Here is an 18,797-nt window from a genome sequence, read left to right as displayed (position 1 = left end):
TGCTTTTTGCGAATTTAGTTCAGTCTGATGCATTTGCTAGGAAAATTTTCAAAAATTATATAACCTTAGGAAAAATAATGCACCAGTCTATAAACTATAATTGCGTGCAATTTAATTCATAAATTAAAGTTAAGTTCGCCTGCGACTATTTATTAACTACCTTAAATCTGAGAAGTCTTTGAATTTGTTGTCATGGCTGGAAGTTAATTTAGTACACAACATAAATTTTGGTGGAGAATAATATAACCCAAAACTATTCACTTATATTTTTATAATACTGACCTGGTATTCGAGAGAAAAGCGTTGAGCCTGGCTCCGGACAAGAGGTAATACAAATGGAGGTAATAAGGAAGTATTTCAGAATGAAAATCATTAAAATGATTACCCGCACTGTTTTCGACGCTCTTTTCGTACTGCAATAGGAGGTTTATTAGAAAAATCGGAAAACTCCATCAAAAACAGGATAATGTATTTAGGAAGTAGTACTTTTGATTGCGCGGGCATTTTGCGCGTTTGTTACAATGGTTCGTGTCACCGCTAAATGGTAAATGGAAGTCAGAACCATCGATTTTATCGAACCCTAACCCCGGGATTTTTCAGTCACAAAATTCATTTTCTCCGAGTTTCTCGTTTTGTTTGTAGATTTTGTCTGTTTTATTTATAGTTTTTTCCGAAGAAGTTGGCAAGAGTGGCCAAGCAAATTGGTAGATTTGCACAGCCCGTAAATTAGATGTGTGTGTTAGAGGGTCGGCGTGTGTAAATTAGTAAACAGTTCACCACCGAACAAATAGCAGAGAATTCGCCACGCAAAACTCCGGGCACTGATTTTCGACCTTCCATGTACCCAGTTCACCATTGGTAACATGATGAGCGATGTGGCGGGTGCTGCCGCTCCAGGTGGCGCCCCAGACCAGCAGCAGCAGCAGGACACGCAGGAGCTTGCTCCGCGAACACCGACGGCGAAGGATCCTCGTAGCTCGCAGGACCGCGCCAAGTCACCGCCTCAGGAGTCCCGGCTGCCGACAAATTCCCACACCCACTCCCGTCGCACGGGCGGTGGCCAGGTGCCCTCCAAGAACCAGGCGGCTGGGAACAACGAGTGCCAGTTCTTCTTCGAGGACGAGGTGTTCCGCATCGACCGACGGGGTCGCGTCCACTTTGGCGTGGTAACGGAAACGGCCGAGTCGTACTCCTCCGACGAGGATGAGGAAATCGACGATGTGCTGGGCAAGGGCGAGGTGCGCGTGGCCTTCTATCCGGATGGCAAGGAAATGGTGCAGACGGAACAGTCGGTGAGTAGACTCCATTGAGGTTATGTAACCGCCAAGGTCCCCCCCAAAAAAAAAGTAACTGTTTTCACAACTGTTTTGCGTTTGCTCTTCACATTCTTCGACACGTGTTTGTTTGCTTCTTTTCTCATCTGTTCTTTTTTGATCTACTCCCAACCATGTGGCAAATACACAGATTGGACTGGCGGATCGGACATTAATGCCGGGGGATGTGGTGCGAAGGCGTCTGCCTGGGCAGAAGGATCTGGTGGGACAGGCCGGTTATGTGCGGGATGTCAATGTGTGCGCCGATGTCACTGTGCTGGGCTCCAGTTTGGTCATCAGGAATGTGCCCGCCGAGCGACTGCGTCCGATTTCCGAGTGGTCCCGGGATGTGCCCGTCTGCCTGGGCACCTGGATAGGCACCACCGTCAACGTGGATGAGTGTGCCGTCCTGAGGTACTTTTATTTACCCCATTATCCCCTTGGTAAACCTCATTTTAACCCTTAACCCTTTTTTAGATCCAGTAATGGCGCCCGCTTGGAGATCACCTCCAATGATTTTCACAAATTCAAGGATGCCGTGTCCCAGTGCGCCCGCGAGGTCTTCAATCCCAATGTTTACTTTCCGGGCAACGTTGTGGTCGGAAAAATGCCGCCTCCAGATCGCGTGAAGAATCTAACTCCGGATATTACGCAGTCCGTAAATCGCAAGGGTCGTGCCATGGTAAGATGATGTCATATCCTAGTTATAGCTATTGATCTATCAATAGAAAGTTATTGGTTATTTCCATTTAACCTTATTTTTATAAGGAATACTACATTAAGAACATAGTATTATAAATAGACATCGAATTTAAGGTGAAATAGTTTTTTTAAATGCGATTTAAAGCCACATTTGATTGGTTACAAATTTTATTTATTAAGTTATAATTGAGGTTTTTGTAAAAAAAAATGTTAACCAATCAAATGGGGCTTTTAATCATATTAAAAAAAAAAGATTTCACCTAAAATACGATGTCTAATTGTATATAACTTCATTTAATTAACCCTATTTCTTCAGTACACCGTTGAATCCATTCGCACCACATCCGTTAATGTGGCCTGGACCTGCCGGGGCATCTCGCAAACCGACAATGCCTCGGATGTCGATCCCCTGAAGCAGCCAAAGACCACCATCAAGGGTGAAGACCTGAGCAACGTCAAGCGCCTCAACATCTATGAGTCCTACGTGCTGCAGATTCACGATCGGTTCTACCTCAAATATTCAAAATGTGATCTATTAGTAAAATACGCCGACTGGGAAGATGAGCAAGGTAGCGTATTAATAATAAACTTGAAAATATAATAAAATAATATATTTAATCCATTCCAGCGGATAAGTACATCCCCATTTACCATACCCAGAAGAAGATGGAGCGCAAGGTTAGCAAACTGAACTCATCGGCCTCCAGTAGTGGAAATTCGCGCGGTGTGCCCAAGCTCCGTCGCCTGGCCAACAAGATTACCGGCTTGCGGCTGCCTCGACCGGCAATAGACCATTCCGCCAAGGCCTCCAACCGCAGCAAAGAGGACATGTTGACATCTGGGGATGAAGATGAGGAGGAGGAGGTTGAGCCTATCCAGCCAACTGAGCCAACGGCTGCTCCCGAAAAGGAGGGTGAGGAAGCAGAATCTCCTTCGGCTGCCTCCACAGCAGCTGCTGATGCCGGCGCCCAGGCTCCCAGGATAACCATGCGGTCTGCCAAGCGGCGACATGTTAAGAAGAAAATGCGCACTGTGCGGAAGCTAATGTCGCTGCCGTTCACCAAGAAGGAGACGGCTCCCAAGGATGGCGACGAAATCGTGGTGGAGACGCTGGTCGTGTACAGCTCGGTTACGGTCGTCTGGCAGGATAGCTCCGTTGAGACGGGCATTCACTCCACGCAGCTCTATCCCATCCATCACTTGGACAACCACGAATTCTTTCCTGGCGACTTTGTGAGCAAGGCCAACGAGAATATCACGGGGACCACGGAGTACGGGGTCATCCAGTGCGTGGACCACGATGAACGCATTGCCAAGGTCACGTGGTTCAACAGCTACTCGAATGTAGATAATCCAATGTGAGTAATTCAGACTTGATTTAAGATTTAAGATAAGACGACTCCCAATGTTCCTTTTTCTTACAGTCCCTTGTGCAAGAACACAGAGGAGCTCAGCGTTTACGACTTGAAGGACCACGCCCACTACCAATACCGACCCGGCACCATGGTCATCCGAGTGTCCAACTTTACGAACGAGGATGTCGACTCAACTGCTGGCCAGGTGATTGACAACTTCCCCGACGGACGGGTGCGGGTTTGGTGGGCCAAGGGGCATATCACCATGTGCTACCCGCAGGATCTGTTCGAGATCAACCACAACGATCAGGAGCACGACGGCTTCGAATCGGATGGCTCCGAGGACTCGTGGGAGACGCAGTCCGAGAACAGTCGCGTAGGACTCAATCTCAGCCTGTCGTCGCTCGACAACGAAGATAACATCATAATGGGAATCGATAGAGCCACGGAAGCCATGAAAATACTGGATAAACTCTACCGCGTCCTGCCTGCCGATCGTAAAACGGAGGTGCTTTCCCACCTGCTGGATGTGTACAAAAACTGCAGGGGTCTGGACCAAATGCTCACGACGAACTTTTTCGATGATGCCAACTTCCAGGGCATCGTGCGTCTGAAGAGTGGCTCCGCTGACATTTGTCCCGACTGCGCCACCGATGAACACCGTGAGGAACAAATTACAGAGATGTTGGTGGCCATGACTAATGTGGTTTCTGTAACGATCAACCTCGATGTGGACGCTTCTTCGTCTCTGGTTCCGGCTGGACAGTCTACATCGACACCAACCAAGCGAAAATCCTCAACGGAAGTCGACGAAGTTCAGTGCAAAAAGAGCACTGATGAGATCACGGAAGCTCCGGAGAATCTGACTGAAGTAGCACTGGCCGATGAAAGTGAGGAAAGCATGCCCAACAACCAGTTAATAATTAAGTATCGTAGTGAGTTCCACATAATGTTCGGCCGCGCAAGGGAAAGCATTGCCAAAGCGTTTGAGAATCGCACCAAGGTGAGTAATACTAACTGAATACCATTAAAGTTTAATAGTTTCATACTTGCTTTTCAGAATGATTCTGGCGTCCATTCGCGGGGTGAAAATACCTCGGATGAGTCCAATAATCCAGACAGCGAAAACAAATTGGCTGAGGAGTCGGGAAAAATTAAGCTCAACATTTTCTACAGGGAAGATCCTGCCATTGAATTAGTTGCCAAACGAGCAGCTGACGTCTGTGAGGTTTTCAGTTTTCTGATCAAGGAACAAATGTCCAAGTGTCGTGAGCTGGTAGTGCAGACGGGCAGCAAGGCGAAGAGCGATCCCAGGGACGACGAGGTGAGCGATACGGAGGAAGCGATCGAAGCCATCGAAGAAGCGGCGGATGAGGATGGGGAACAAGAGCAAGCAGATGACGAGGCCATGGAGCAGCCGTTGAATCTGAACGCCCTGTCCGAATCGCTGCCGCCCATTGACAGTCCCATGGCTTGTTCCTCGCCCTCTCGTTCTGCCATCCCGGACACGCCTCCCGTTTGCGAGGATTGCTTTCAGGTGCTGCCCAATGCACCGGCTGCCCATCACTTCATCAGCAATCTGGTGACCCCGGCCAACAAATCGCAGTACCAGCGAGCTGTGCAGCGGGAATACCGCTTGCTGAAGGCTTCTCTGCCCGCCGGCGTTGTGGTCCGCGCCTACGAGGATCGCATGGACCTGATGTCCGTGATGATGGTGGGTCCGCAGAACACGCCCTATCAGAACGCCCTGTTCTTCTTCGACTTTCAAATGGGCCGCGATTATCCGAAGAGCCCGCCGGTGTGCCACTACATCAGCTACTGCACGGAGCGCCTCAATCCGAACCTGTACGAGGAGGGCAAGGTGTGCGTATCGCTGCTGGGCACCTGGTCGGGTCGCGACAGCGAGGTGTGGCTGCCCAGCAGCACCATGCTGCAGGTGCTCGTTTCCATACAGGGACTCATACTGGTCGATGAGCCCTACTATAACGAAGCGGGCTACGAGAAACAAAGAGGTAATTTAGAATTCAAATTTTAAGGCGTATAATGGCACTAAAAACAATTTACTTGCAGGCACCCAGCTGGGAAATGAGAACTCTCGTGTGTACAACGAGATGGCCATCATAAAAATAGCCCACTCCACGGTGAAGCAGCTGACGAATCCGCCGCTCGTTTTCCGCACTGAACTGATTGATCACTTCAAGCAGTTTGGCAGCGAGCTACACGGCCGCATGCTGGCCTGGGCGGAATATTCCCTCGAAATGCAGCGCCATAAAATAACCAGCATCAAGGGTGAGTCTCGAATAAAACAGTTTTGCCGGATGATTCATAATCTCGCCTCCTTAGATATGCCCGCGGATTACCAAGCGCCCTGCGAGCTGCCCGAGTTCCCTCTACTGCCCTGCAGTCGTGGCTTTTGCATAGCGGTCAAGCGCGTTTTGGGCCAACTTGAGAGCGAGCTAACTGCCCTGGGAGCCAATATAGTTACGGATGATCGAAATGGTGTCGCCGCGGGAATGGGAACTGCGCCGCGCGCCGCTCCCGAGGAGATCTGAGTGCCGCTCGTCCTGTCCTGTGAAATTGGTGCCTATGAGAAGAGCCACAAGACTTTTGCCGCCTGCGCTTGGGAGTCTCAACTGGCAGCGTTTTATAGCCACTATCTAGAATCTCGAAACTCGAATTTTTCTCTACTCGTATTGCTGGCAGGCAGCCTTTTAGTTAAACGAAATTTCCTAAAGTTATTCGTTGTTAGTTTTCCACAAAAAAAAAAAAATATCATAATGCTGAATTATATATATATATGCATTGCGCGCAACTAAGCAAAATGGTAAATGTCAGTCAGTCAAGTTTTATTTATTTTTGTTGTAAGGCCAGCAAACAAGTTGTATTTAATGTGTTGTTCCGATAAATGTGGTCGCTGGCCTACGCGAATCTTTGTAGGCATTCCACTAGAGCTTAGCTTAGTTAGTCTAACCCCCGCCCCCCCAGATCAGCACCCCATGTACGTAATATTGTAAGCTAGCCAATGCGAGAAATGTGAATAAATTAGCAATTTTATTTATTATGCCTCCAACTTCTGCTGTATCCAATTGACGAAAGCCCCGGTGCGGGTATAGACGCCGGGCCAGCCCTTGAGGCCGCAGGGCTTCGTTCCGTAGGAGGTTACCCCAGCGATGTAGAAGACATCCCGGCCGCCGGTATTGATGTACACCATCAGGGGACCGCCGGAATCGCCGCCGCACGTGTCCTTTCCCGCCTGACCACCGGCACACAACTGCGTGTCGTCCATTTTCACCTTGAAGAAGGTGTTGTACTGCTCCTGGCAACGCGTCAGGTTCCAAACGGTGACCTCGATCTTCAGCTTTTTCTCACTTGGCTCCATCTTCTCGGTGAGTCCCCAGCCGGCCACATCCATGCCGTAGTCGACGAACTTGTTCTGCAGCATGTCGTTCGAGGGCAGGCAAATGGGACGCACGTAGTCGGTGTAGCTGTTGGAAAATATGGAAGTGGAGTCACAGGATAATCTTAAATTCAAGGATCTACATACGTCACACTCCTCTTGAGTCGCACCAGAGCAATATCGTTTTTCTGGTCCACGGAAGCCGGCGCAAACTGCTCATGGACGATGCCCTTCTCCACCTCGATGTCGATGTGTTTGGGCGCGCAGATGCGATTTCCGTTCATCTGGGTGGAGCAGTCGGGATCGGTACTGGTGTCCCACTCCCCGAGGCGGACGCTGTGCAGGACGACGCCGGCCTGGTCCAGATCTCGGCTGGCCAGGCAGTGCCCGGCGGTCAGGACGTAGCGCGAGTTGATCAAGGCGCCACCGCAATTAAAAGAATAGGTATCCGCCAAAACTGCAAGGGATAAATGGAGATACCCAAATCGAATTTACATTTTTTTTTAAATAATCGTTGTTTTACGAATAGAAATGATCTTTAAAATGCGTTGTTAAGCTGATAATAGTTTTTAAATGTTGTGTATTGAACATCACATTTATATACATAGACTTAATAAATGCATTTAAGATCGAATAAACAAATCGAATTTAAATATATTTATATTTAAATCCTTAAAATCCGTTCTTAAGTTGAAAATATTTTTTAAATGTTTTTTTTGAGTCGTACATTACATTTATATATATTTATTAAATGCATTTTAAGAACAATGCTGTAAATAATTATTTAGCAAAATCAGAAGCAAAGTTCAATAAATTGTTAATTATTTCCAATGAAAAAAATAATAGAAATAAAGTACATCATATGCCTTTAAATGATAAGAATTGACCCCGCTAATCTATATGTATTTATAATATGTATTTTCCTAAATTATTTACTCACTTTTTTTGTACTGCAGCAGCACCATCCATGGGAATTCCCAGAGGCTAGTGTTGGTTCCACCAAAAATTCGATCGTGCAACAAGAAGCCGCAGACATCATTTCCGGGCAGCACGTTGCCTGGCTGCACTTCATCCCCCTTCGCAACCGAAGGCTGTGGTTCCGGGACACCGCCACGTCTGCTCTGTGGGCAGCAAACCAGGATGCGGTTTACCAGGCCCTCCATTCGGTTGTCCAACCCACATTGGCTCTTGGACAGCAGGGTGCGCTGGGCAGGAGTCTTCGGCTCCACCTTCAGCAGGTCATTCAGGTAGGGGCAATCGGTGATGTGGATGCACTGGCCGCGCTCGTCGCTCTGCTGGGGCGTACAGGCGCCGAAGCTGATCTGGGTCGCGTCTGGAAGAGAAGAGTGCGGTTTACGATGCAGTCTAACCGGTTCTCAGGCAGTGCAAAAATTGAGATATTCCCATTCATATCTAACACCCATAAATTTATCATAAAAAGTTGCTTCATTTTAATTGGAAAAACACTTGTATCTATTGTTTTCAAGGTCTGAATAACAGAATTTTGGTCATATGATTAAAAGGTCTGACAAACTGCATTTCATAGATACAAAGGTATTACCTTATGCAGATCTATAGCACAATTATATTTTTAAACTAGATTAAATTCTAAAGTTAGGTACAATGTTCATTTCTATAATATAATTTCAATTGATAGAATCACAAACTCATAACAGTCAGTAAGATCTTCCATTATAGAAACTTTAGAGAATTTAAAACAAAAAACTTCTTGATTTTTAAATTTTAAAAATTATCCAATAAAGTAAGTCAGAAATTATCTGTTTCTGTGTGCCTCCCAAGGATATCTCACCCACCTGTTTGCAGGAATAATCCGGATAATGCGCTGACCACCAGCGACAGCAGTAGAAAATTTCGTTCCGTTGTAGGCATCTCGTCGCTACGGATTCCGATCTGATACTAACCAAGCTCTCCGGCTGTTGGGCAGCTCAAATCTAAGTCGCTCCCGCTGCACTGGATGCGATTAGCTGGGGTTATCTCTGGATTTCAATGGCAGCGGGCTAAATGCGATCTAGATTACAACAAAGGCAACTGCTCGTTGATTGGGGTGGACTTTCCCAGATACTTGGATTAGCATAGCGGAGATTACATGGGCAAACCCACCATTTGAAGTCTTCGGTCTCTGTGCAATACTCTCTCAACCGGTTTTACTCCCAAGACTTGATAATGACGTTTCTATATCGATTGATATACTCACATTGATTAATACTTTGTCTATTAACTCGATAGTACGCAGGGAAGGTAATCTCATCTAAGAGGAAGTTCCGGGCAGCGGATGAAGAACATGTTGACAGTATTAGAAGACTACGTTATCAAAGTCAAAAATTTGACTTTTGGGAAATGATTCACTCAATTAGAGAATATTTGATCAAAATATTTTTTATTTTGCATTTCAGAGAGTTAAGCATTTATTTTTATTATCCTTTTTAGTATATTTAGTTAGTTTTGTTCATATCTCCACATATTCCAACGAATCCAATCAATATATTTCGCCGTTTTTGTGTAAACTGCCGGCCCATATCCACACTGGTTGTTACCATATGAGGTGATTCCGGCTAAATAAACGAATTCATCTACGCCCCTTCCCATTGTGGCCATCAACGGACTTCCAGAGTCGCCTCTGCAGGTGTCCGCTCCATTCTGGCCACCGGCACATATTTGGGTCTCTTTGTGAAATCCTAAAGATGGGTACCTAATTGAGCACTCATCCGGGTTCCTTCCCCTAATGTTGGCATACAATAATAGAGTGCTGAAAGTGTTCCAGTGCGAAATACCCCAGCCAGCTATTTGCAAGTTGTAGTCGTCGAAGAAGGGATTCGAGAATTCATACTCAGGTAAAATACAAATGGGTTGGATTTGATGGGTATATCTAAAAAAATTTTTTGGTAAAGTATACCATGGAATAACATTAAGACATTTCTCGAACCTGTGGTTAACTTAACAAAGTTTTTAAATTTAGAAAATAATTGGAAAATTACATCTTAAAACCTTTTTAACATTAGGGTGAACAAAAGGTAGTAATTTTTCTTACCGAACTGGAAATTGAAGTCGAAGCAGGGCAATATCGTTATAATGTTTCCCTCCGAAGGTCCGGTAATGCTCATGCTTGATGATCACCTCCACTTTGATTTCCAGATGCGGGGGAGCGCACACTCTTCTTCCATCCAATTGCATTGGGCAGTCGGGATTAGAGGAGGTATCATGCTCACCCAGTCGCACGCTGTGAATATTAAACCCATTTATGTCCACACAGTGGGCTGCGGTCAGCACGTAGCGGTTGGAGATCAGGGAACCCGCGCACTTGGAGACAGGACTCTGCGCCGAACTGTGGGGATTTATGTATAGAAGCATAGCCATCCAGGGAAACCCGTTCAGTTGCGCCTCCTGGCCAGATATTATATGAAAAGCTGGCGGAGCTTGGCCACAGATCGTCTTATTTGGCAGGACTTCACCGCTCTCCGGGCAGCAGATTAATACTTTATTTATTAACTCGATCCCATTGTTGTCGAGACCGCACTGTCTGTTGGCAAATATATCTTTTTCAGCCTTGGACATACCTATCGGCTTGAGTATGTTCATAAGGGGCGGACAAGCAGTAAGTCTAATGCATTTCTCATCCGGTTGACAAGCCGCAGCTAGAGATTAGAGTTGGATACATATGAAAAAAGAAGCCCACTTAAATATTTGCACGTAAACTTAATTTCTGCAATTATGATAATTTTTTAAAACCATATTCTGGTAAAATAAAAATTAAATATTTTAGATTTAGTAAAATTTTAAACTACTTCTGAAAATATTTGTATTATTCTTGTCGCTAGTTACCAGATTCAGTCAAGTTCGCCACAAGAAAGGCCTGGAGCAGAAGCGAAAAAAAAACTTTAAGTAAGAACATCTTGAGCCGTCGAAGTTCAAAATAAAACTAAACTGGAATGCATTAAAAGAAGTCCATACAATCTCGAATTCGGGGAATGATTCATTCAATTCCAGAAGTCAATGTGTCAAAGCTGAAAGCGATAAGTTTACCCATCAGACCGGCACCAATTAAAGCTCTTGTACTTTGATTCGCCCTCTGTGATTTACTAGGAAATAGCTGAATTTAAGTCGAATACAAATGCTTAAGCTAAGGCCCAGATGGCGGCCTTTTCCTTCAGAGGACATCAGTTGTGGTTATGTTTAGCGGGTTGCGGGTTGCGGCTCAAGCCCAAGACGGGAAGGGATGCTGGAGTGTGGGGGCGTGACGTTCAAATCTTGTTGTGCGCGTAGTTGTAGACCTGCTGGAACCCTTCGTCGTCGCCCTCGCCATCGTCCGAGTCATCGGAGTCGAATGTGTTGTCTGGGATGTCGTACAGACGGATGATCGGCTTGTTGGGGTCCTTCATGATCAGGTATTTGCCGTCCTTCTGCTTCATCACCAGATCGATGATGCACCGCAGCACTCCCCAGGCATTGTCCATGCTCAGGTTGATCTGGGTGGCGAACTCGTGCGGCTTGAACTGCTGCGTGCCGAGGATGACATGGCGCGAGTGGTCTCGCGGATTAATACGCGACACATAGCCTAGCTTCAGCTGATCGGACCCGGCCAGCACAGCCTGCACGGTCCACTTGGCCAGCTTGCATGCGTTGTTCCTCAGCTCGTTGGCCAGCACGGCGCCGCGCTGCGTGTCCAACTTCTGACGCCACTCCACGCCGTTGGCCAGCTTCGAGTCCCACTCGTTGAGCGCCTTGATGGACATGAACTGCGGCTCGCCGCTGGGCGTCTGCAGGACACCATCGTGCTCGCAACGCGCCACCAGAACCTAAAGGTTAAAGGACAAGGTTGAATAATGGCAAGCATCATTTCTAAGCAGATACTTACAATGTCGCTTCCCAGCTCCCACTTCTTGTAGCGATAGCCCACGCTGGCCACTTGGATATCCTCGTCCTCGCTGATGAACGGATTGCCCTCCTCGAACTTGAACTTGGCCTCCTGGTCGCCGGTCTTCAGCACTTGCTGGCTGAAGTTGTGGTTGATAAAAGTGGCCTCGATGGCCAGGTTGCGGGGCGAGTTGCAAGAGCTGTCGTCGTCGGTCGGGGGCTCCACGCTGCTCTCGTTCACGGTCAGCAGGTCAAACTCGGTGTGGTCACGCTTGTCCATGAAGATCTTGTCGCCTGGAAAAAAGGTAAGTTATTGTTTGGGTCCAGTATACTTTATAAAAATGGTAAAATATTCTGCTCCTATAATTAACTTATCTGTATGTATTTTTCTATCACTATTTCACTCCATTAAATAGGTTTTTAATTACAGATATAAAATATAAACGTTGCGTGAAACATTTAACACTTTCCAAGATTATATAAATCAAATCTAGGTGAGTATGTTTTTGTATATTTTAATGACAATGTCTTAAAAGACCATTATTGTTTTTTAGATGTCTTTTTTTGATATTTACTTGTATACGGAAGAGAATGTCATACCTTTTGCACTACATAATCTTCTTTTTTCTTGACATTATCACAGGAGTATTAGGACATTCAAAACCATCTTCAAAATCCATTATATAGAAATACTTTAAGTTCCCAATTATCTTCCTAGCCTTCGCCTTTCTTGCTTTTCATTAGACCTACCGACTTTCTCGATGACAATGTCCCAGGAGTAGTTCGATCGCGTGGAGCACATGATGGTGGCCAGGATGGCGTCCGTGGCGAAGACGTTGCCGACGGTCTTGGACAAACGCCGGATGACGGGATCGTCTGTGGTGGTCACCGTGTGCACGATGCGGTCGATCTTCTGCAGCGGCTTCTCGTTCTTCACGTTGATGCGGTCGTAGGTCTTGTCGTAGTACTCCAGAGTGCCGCAGGTGACGATATCGACGCCCTCCTTGATGTTCGGCAGCGACAGCTTGATGAGTCGCGGGAAGTCCATCTCCTCGATGGACGCCCAGTCGGCGCGCACGGCCACCGAGGATTCGCGCATCTTGGGCGGTGGTCCGCGATGGCCGAACTTCTTGCCCATGCCGCGACCGCCATGACGCGGATCCCGGGCCTTCACGTTCTTGCCACTGAGCGTGGTCATGCCGTGGGTATTGAGGCCACCACGGGCATTCCTGCCGCGACCGGAGCGCGAGTTCCTCATGTTTCGGAACCTGCCGCGCTGATGGGGCGGCTTCTGGACGCGCGCGGTGTCCACCAGGTGGAAGGTGGTCTCGTCCTCCTCATGGTAGTACGAGTACTGGTTGCCAGTGCCGAAGCTGGAGGCGTACTTGTCTGAAAGTTATAGAGAAATGGAAACGCCAATAAATTAGTCGTACTGCCACGACACACGCACCTAACCTCACTTTCGGCCGGAAAGTGGCTAGGTGGTCTGTGGGATTCGGTAACTGTGACCCCGGGACGCTACTCACTCTGGTACTTCTTGTCGTTGTTCGAGGTGCTCGTCCAGTCGCAGATCTTGCCCAGGCGATCGTTCTTGCTGAACGGCTGGTACGGCACATCCTTGAACGTATCGGGCAGCTCGCAGGGGCCCCAGCCCTTCTCGTTGAACTGCACGGTCGGCTTCTCGAAGGTCGGGAAGGTCGCCGCGGTGTTAATGGTCTCGCTCATCTCGCGCGTTTTCCTTTTGGCTCGCTCTGCACCCTGGTATTCGGTCTGTATTCAGCGATTTTCCAGAAATCAAACAGAATCGTGCAAAAAATTATCGTCGCGTGTTGTCGAAGAAATAGAGGAGTTGCCAGACGAAAATTTTGCTTTCGCCCTAAAAAATCCCAAACAGTCGGTAGTTCCACCTAAAAAATGCACACACACAAATGGTCACTCTCTGTTTATTTTTAAGCGCCCTCTGGCGGTGCGTTTGCGCATTTCTTGTGCAACGTAAAATAACGTAAATTTGACGATTACGAAAAATTCCGTTTAATGTTTTTGGATACGAAAAAATGGCTGAATATTGTTTCAAAATTTTCGGACCGTATTCAACCACGACATGTTTAAATATTTACTTAAAAGACTTCGATATCGATATATTCCCAACTCAGAGGTTTTTGAGATTTGAATTGGTAAAATCAGACATAGATGGCGCTGCAAATGGGCGCCAAATTTTAAATTTTAGTCAGTTTAATCTAAACGTGGAATACATCTTTGTTTTGATTTCTTAAGGACTTTTAGTCGTTATCTAGAGATTAAAGGCTTAAAAATTAAATTAAAAAGTTCTAAAAGAAGAATATTTTTATTTCCTACATATAAAAACCTTTTATTTTTGATCGAGGATGAACACAAACTGAAAAAGTAAGGGCCTGAAAAACGGACAATAAATTTACTGACAATTGTCCAGCTTCTTGTTGAACTTCTCCTTGTACTTGGCGCAAAAAATGGAATCAAAATTGTCAGTTAAATTGGCCGATATATCTGCATCATAAATCTAGAAATCAAAGATGTTAAATATATTTATTTTCAAGTTATGCTATACAAACTTACATTGTCCATCGCTATGGCTGGCACTCCCTGAAATGGGATCTTTGCTGTCTCCTCGCCGTATTTCTTCAGAATGTCATTCACCCGCCGCGTCTTCTTGCAGTTTTTGACATCGCTCACGTCGATTTTAAGGCGGTCAGCGCACTTGTCCAGCCTGTTCTTCTTGAACCGCATCATGCAGGCGATCAGCTTCAGGGATTCGACAATGTCATGGTGCTCCAGTACGCAGGCGTGCCAGGCATTCAATTCGCACTCCAGCTCTCCGTGCTGGCAGTTCACATTTCCGGCGGCGTCGGTCTGGAGGGGATCAAGTGCTATTTAGATGCGGATTAAGGCTGATGGATGCTATTAAAACCAAAATTGAGCAGGTTTTTACAGCCGATCGATAGGAGATTTTGTCGAATTATCAACTAGTTTGACCTCTTAAATATTAATAGCTATAATTTTGGTTATAGGAGTCGTAAATATTAATGTCTAATACCCATGACTATATTTAACGATTATGGGGCGAGAAAACTTTCGTTTTTAACAGCTCTAAGATTTTGATTTAATAAAAAAAATTTTAATAGGATGAATTCTTGTAACTTAGTGTAATCCAAACCTACCCTGGCATTTCCAAAGGGAATTAGCGTAAGATCAGTAAAGGGCAGTCGAGCCAGTCGGATCATCGAAGGACTCAGTTGGGTGGTGACAAATTGCATGCAGTAGGGACACAGTGCTTCGTAGTACAGGGTAATTGGCAGTCGATCAGCTTGTGGTGCTCGCAGTCGCTGCAAATTCATGATCATTGATCGTTGGAATCATCATTGTTCAACTGGTTAACTTACCCTGGGCGTGGCCACGCCCACCCATCCCACCAGCAGGCAGACAAAGACAAACGCCCTCATGGCAGATTCAGTTTAATTCTCAGCTGATCTTGAAAAATTCAGCCGCTCAACGCCAGCGACCGCTCGACACTGAAATAAGGCCTGGATTATGCACAGCGTGGTCACTGCGCTTCAACAAATTTAAAGCGGGCAGTGGCGTAGCCAGAAATTGTTTTAAAAAGGATGTTTTTAAGTTATCTTTATAAAAATTGTGTTTGCAGAGACTGCTATATATATAGTGGCGGGAAAAATAATAGAAACGTACGACTTTTTTTTTATTTTTAACGACTTTATTTTTATTTAACCAACAAAATTTTTTTTTAATATTTTATAGATTTCCGTCAATTAAAAAGAAAATCCATAAATCAATCCAACATTATTTGTTATAACTTTTATGACTTCCTTTGGTTGTTACTTTTTCGGTAGCTAATACAATGCATTTTATTAAGCACATCCAAGCTTCAAATGTAAATTTTTGCCGATTAAGTTTATGGACAAAGGCGTCACTAGCCGTCACCATTTAATTACTACTTTCAGTTAATATCTTCGCGGTTAGCTGAAGCAAAGGTGGGATGAGGAAACTGGAATACATTTACGACTTGCTTCCTCTGACAAAAGGTTTCCCCCTTTTCTGGCCCCCCGTGGTCGGCGCCCCTGCTGGCAGAGAGCATTTCCCCCGGGACTCACGTCGAGTGAATGTCCAAAACAAAGCCCACGGAAACCTCAACTGATTACGGAACACAGTGGGCAATTACGGAGCAGTAGTGTTTTAATCTCATTTTTAGCCGACCAGACAGCTGTTCTTGATTAGTCTCTGTGTATACGAAAAACGTGGCTGATAAGCTGATATATTTAAATTTCTATTTGCCTAATCTGAGTCAGCGAAAAAGCAAACTGGCCAGTGAAGTGTAATTATTATTTATTAGTCTTGGCACATTTAAAAACATTACTCATTATATAGACAACATATTACAAAATTGCGGAACAAGAGGGCAGAATAATGTTAAATTTCTTTTTATATTCCTGGCAAAAGTGCCTCTCAAAGTTGTTGCGAATGCTTCTCTGTCCATAGGGATCAAAATTCTGAGAATTTAAAAATAAATCAGAGTGGAATTTGTTAATGAATTACCAAGTTATTTACTCACATTCTCAAACACAATGCTGGGCACAAAGGAGATTTCCAGTTTGAGGGTTTCCCTGCCGTAGGGCTCCAAGATTTCGGGGGTTGAACGCGAACTCTTGCATTCCCTAGCTTTGCTCACATCCAAACCTAATCTCCTGGAACATTGATCCAGTTCATTGGAGTAGGATCGCAGCATGCAGTAGATCAGTTCAAAGGCCTTTCGAAGTTCCAGGGTCTCAATAATACAGGCGTGCAGGGCATTGAGTTCACACTCATCTGTGCCATGTTGGCAATAAACTTGCATTTTACCAGAGTCGTTGTAGAACTGAAAGATAGAGATTAAAATGCTAACTATATTTCTCAGAAATATTTAATAGCTTGAGTAATTTTCCGAATGGAATTTTTTAACGATGTTATTGAAATGAACTTTCTATTCAAAACACCATATAAATATGTACATAATCGTTTCCGTTTAATGCTTTGTTTATAAGTCTACAGACTATGTCAAAAAAAATGTTTGTGGAGTGAGCCAAGAATTATTCTCTTAATGGGGAAAAAGTAGGGCGCATGACAGACTCACCCCCGCCTTGCCGAATGGATATAGCTTCAGATCGGTGACAGACCACCAGTTATTATCCTCAAGAGCATCGTGCAGTCGGCGACGGATGAAGTTCATGCTGTCTGGACACAGTGCTTCGTAGTGGATGGCCACCAGGAGTTTCTGGCTTTCCGGGGATTGTCCATTTCCGGACGTGGGCCAAACGAGCAGCAGGCACAGGGCACACAATATTCCAAATATTTTATTCATCGTCCGCGCTCGTTCTCCGCTCTTGGCAGCCTCACAAACCAAACACAACTGCTCTTTTCGATTTGCCCATTTCACATGCGCCGCTCTATACAAACCATCACGCACATCTGTCACATCCACACGGAATATATAGTATGTGCAGAGTGGACTATATATAAATCGTTTGTTCTTTCTCTCCCATTTCTCCCACCATCGGTAGAGCAATTACTCTCCGCAAATATCGGAGCATCGCATGGGCATATATCTCTAATCTCTAATCAGACTGACTGCTTAACCCACTGAACTTTGCGACTTCCGACTACGGGGGATTTTTGGAATGATTATAAATAGTGGTACAGTGTTGCATATAGAAAATCGTATTTCTAAAATATTTCTTTAATAAGTTATTTCCATTATCAACACAAATTATAATTAATATTAGTTTTTAAATCCATATAATTCTGCGGAACTGAAATTATTTATTAGTATAATGTTAATTTCGGGCTGCATGAAAAGTCAAGTGCAGTGAATTATCAAATAGAGGTTCTAATTTAATAATCCCAACCATTGAGCTAATTTAATCAAACCAGTTAGCAAATGGATTAAGCTATAAATTAGTAATTGATTAATTCTGTTAAGAGCATGACTTGGCAACTATAAAATAAATGTAGAAAGAATTTAATTATTTCGAATATCTTTAGAAACTGGCCCGAAAATGGGTTAATGGCCAAAACCGTGCGATTGCCACATTTCAGTGTGTCGCATGCGACCAGTGGACATTAACGAATCATAAACAGTGGGCTTATCAACAATTTAAGCGTAACAAGTTCAGTGCACTGTCATGTCGCCCGGGCTGCTAATTGACAGACCGGCAATGGTTCCATTCGGGTAGCATGCCTTGGAGGCCGGTCCAAAACGGTGTTTTTGCTTTGTTTATTATTATTTTATTTTTTTTTTTGGCCGGCAAACCAGTTGTTTGTGGCGCATATATAGATGTAACTGTCGCACAAAATGGCTTGCACAACCTGCAGGCAAGCGAATGCCATTGACCATCGTCCACCAACGTAAACGTGATCGCAAACGTGGCCGGCTAGGCAGTTGAGCAATTTCAATTTCTTACTAATTTTCAGTGGCTCTTAATTGCCAGGAAAATGTTTGGAATTGTTGCCTACCGCTTTTATGGGCACGTCATCTCTTCGCGGAGCGTGTTTCATGGTCAAGGTTTGCACGCAAGAATGCCTCCGGCCACCTGCACAGTGAAAAAAAGAAAGAGATCAGGTCTAAATTGATTTGGAGCCATCAAAGTTACATCAATTTTCATTCGGTATTTATGAATATTCAATTTGCCTACCAATTGCCTGTCAATTTTGATTTGAATATTCAACGACTGCCCCCTTTCTAAAATCAACAAAGTAACCGCAGGTTTGCTTAAAGATAATCCCAGTGTCTGGTGACTCTTATTAATACCTATTTATTAAAGTACTGACCACAGCTTATTCAGCTTTCTCAAAATAAAGTATTTTTCATATTTGGAGATGACATAATAAAGAGGTTAAAAATCTCACAGACTTTTCAAATTCTGAATTAATATTTTATTTTAATAATTTATGAAAAGTATAGTTTCTTATTAAAATATAGACAATATCGAAACAATTATCACTATAAAGTTAGCTATAAATTATTCGATTTTTTCTAGTCAACTAAAAAATATTTCTAAAAAAAAAACCACGACTCTTCCCTAATTTAATAGATTTTCTTCTATTTGATCAAGTTTTTATTATATCTATTTATTT

General features: G+C 44.7%; 6 protein-coding genes across 8 annotated transcripts; 1 reads left to right on the top strand and 5 right to left on the bottom strand.

Annotated features, from left to right (window-relative positions):
• Nucleotides 1-174: 174 nt before the first annotated feature.
• LOC108065361 ((E3-independent) E2 ubiquitin-conjugating enzyme UBE2O) lies at nt 175-6,199 on the top strand. Of its 3 annotated transcripts, none has more exons than XM_070217954.1 (10): nt 175-326; nt 849-1,292; nt 1,465-1,727; nt 1,791-1,995; nt 2,332-2,584; nt 2,644-3,373; nt 3,440-4,373; nt 4,431-5,382; nt 5,441-5,659; nt 5,714-6,199. In XM_070217954.1, the coding sequence occupies exons 2-10, from the start codon at nt 864-866 to the stop codon at nt 5,920-5,922; spliced, it is 4,194 nt and encodes a 1,397-aa protein (XP_070074055.1). In that variant the 5' UTR covers nt 175-326; nt 849-863; the 3' UTR covers nt 5,923-6,199. The 3 variants fall into 3 exon arrangements, with proteins under 3 accessions (XP_070074055.1, XP_070074054.1, XP_017008809.2); XM_070217953.1 differs by having other exon boundaries at nt 191-326; nt 665-1,292; XM_017153320.3 differs by lacking the exon at nt 175-326 and having other exon boundaries at nt 616-1,292.
• Nucleotides 6,200-6,402: 203 nt separating this feature from the next.
• On the bottom strand, nt 6,403-8,738 carry SPE (Spatzle-Processing Enzyme). Its single transcript, XM_017153322.3, has 4 exons — nt 8,582-8,738; nt 7,708-8,100; nt 6,915-7,224; nt 6,403-6,855 (listed from the first exon to the last, which is right to left on the bottom strand). Exons 1-4 carry the CDS (start codon nt 8,655-8,657, stop codon nt 6,429-6,431), a joined length of 1,206 nt encoding a protein of 401 aa, XP_017008811.2. The 5' UTR covers nt 8,658-8,738; the 3' UTR covers nt 6,403-6,428.
• Nucleotides 8,739-9,224: 486 nt separating this feature from the next.
• LOC108065229 (spaetzle-processing enzyme-like) lies at nt 9,225-10,191 on the bottom strand. The gene is made up of 2 exons (XM_017153155.3): nt 9,817-10,191; nt 9,225-9,654 (listed from the first exon to the last, which is right to left on the bottom strand). Exons 1-2 carry the CDS (start codon nt 10,140-10,142, stop codon nt 9,225-9,227), a joined length of 756 nt encoding a protein of 251 aa, XP_017008644.3. The 5' UTR covers nt 10,143-10,191.
• A 650-nt stretch (nt 10,192-10,841) lies between these two features.
• On the bottom strand, nt 10,842-13,500 carry eIF3d1 (eukaryotic translation initiation factor 3 subunit d1). The gene is made up of 4 exons (XM_017153393.3): nt 13,166-13,500; nt 12,390-13,028; nt 11,641-11,933; nt 10,842-11,581 (listed from the first exon to the last, which is right to left on the bottom strand). Exons 1-4 carry the CDS (start codon nt 13,362-13,364, stop codon nt 11,027-11,029), a joined length of 1,686 nt encoding a protein of 561 aa, XP_017008882.1. The 5' UTR covers nt 13,365-13,500; the 3' UTR covers nt 10,842-11,026.
• A 502-nt stretch (nt 13,501-14,002) lies between these two features.
• On the bottom strand, nt 14,003-15,184 carry GILT2 (Gamma-interferon-inducible lysosomal thiol reductase 2). Its single transcript, XM_017153194.3, has 4 exons — nt 15,056-15,184; nt 14,834-14,998; nt 14,232-14,525; nt 14,003-14,175 (listed from the first exon to the last, which is right to left on the bottom strand). Exons 1-4 carry the CDS (start codon nt 15,113-15,115, stop codon nt 14,071-14,073), a joined length of 624 nt encoding a protein of 207 aa, XP_017008683.2. The 5' UTR covers nt 15,116-15,184; the 3' UTR covers nt 14,003-14,070.
• An 812-nt stretch (nt 15,185-15,996) lies between these two features.
• Nucleotides 15,997-17,098, bottom strand: GILT3 (Gamma-interferon-inducible lysosomal thiol reductase 3). The gene is made up of 3 exons (XM_017153195.3): nt 16,798-17,098; nt 16,240-16,542; nt 15,997-16,177 (listed from the first exon to the last, which is right to left on the bottom strand). The coding sequence occupies exons 1-3, from the start codon at nt 17,023-17,025 to the stop codon at nt 16,064-16,066; spliced, it is 645 nt and encodes a 214-aa protein (XP_017008684.2). The 5' UTR covers nt 17,026-17,098; the 3' UTR covers nt 15,997-16,063.
• Between the last annotated feature and the right edge of the window lie 1,699 nt (nt 17,099-18,797).

The sequence above is a fragment of the Drosophila takahashii genome, chromosome 3R (genome assembly GCF_030179915.1).
Source record: "Drosophila takahashii strain IR98-3 E-12201 chromosome 3R, DtakHiC1v2, whole genome shotgun sequence".
Taxonomy (NCBI): domain Eukaryota; kingdom Metazoa; phylum Arthropoda; class Insecta; order Diptera; family Drosophilidae; genus Drosophila; species Drosophila takahashii.
Note: the sequence above shows the minus strand (reverse complement) of the source record. Positions and strands in the feature narration are given on the sequence as shown.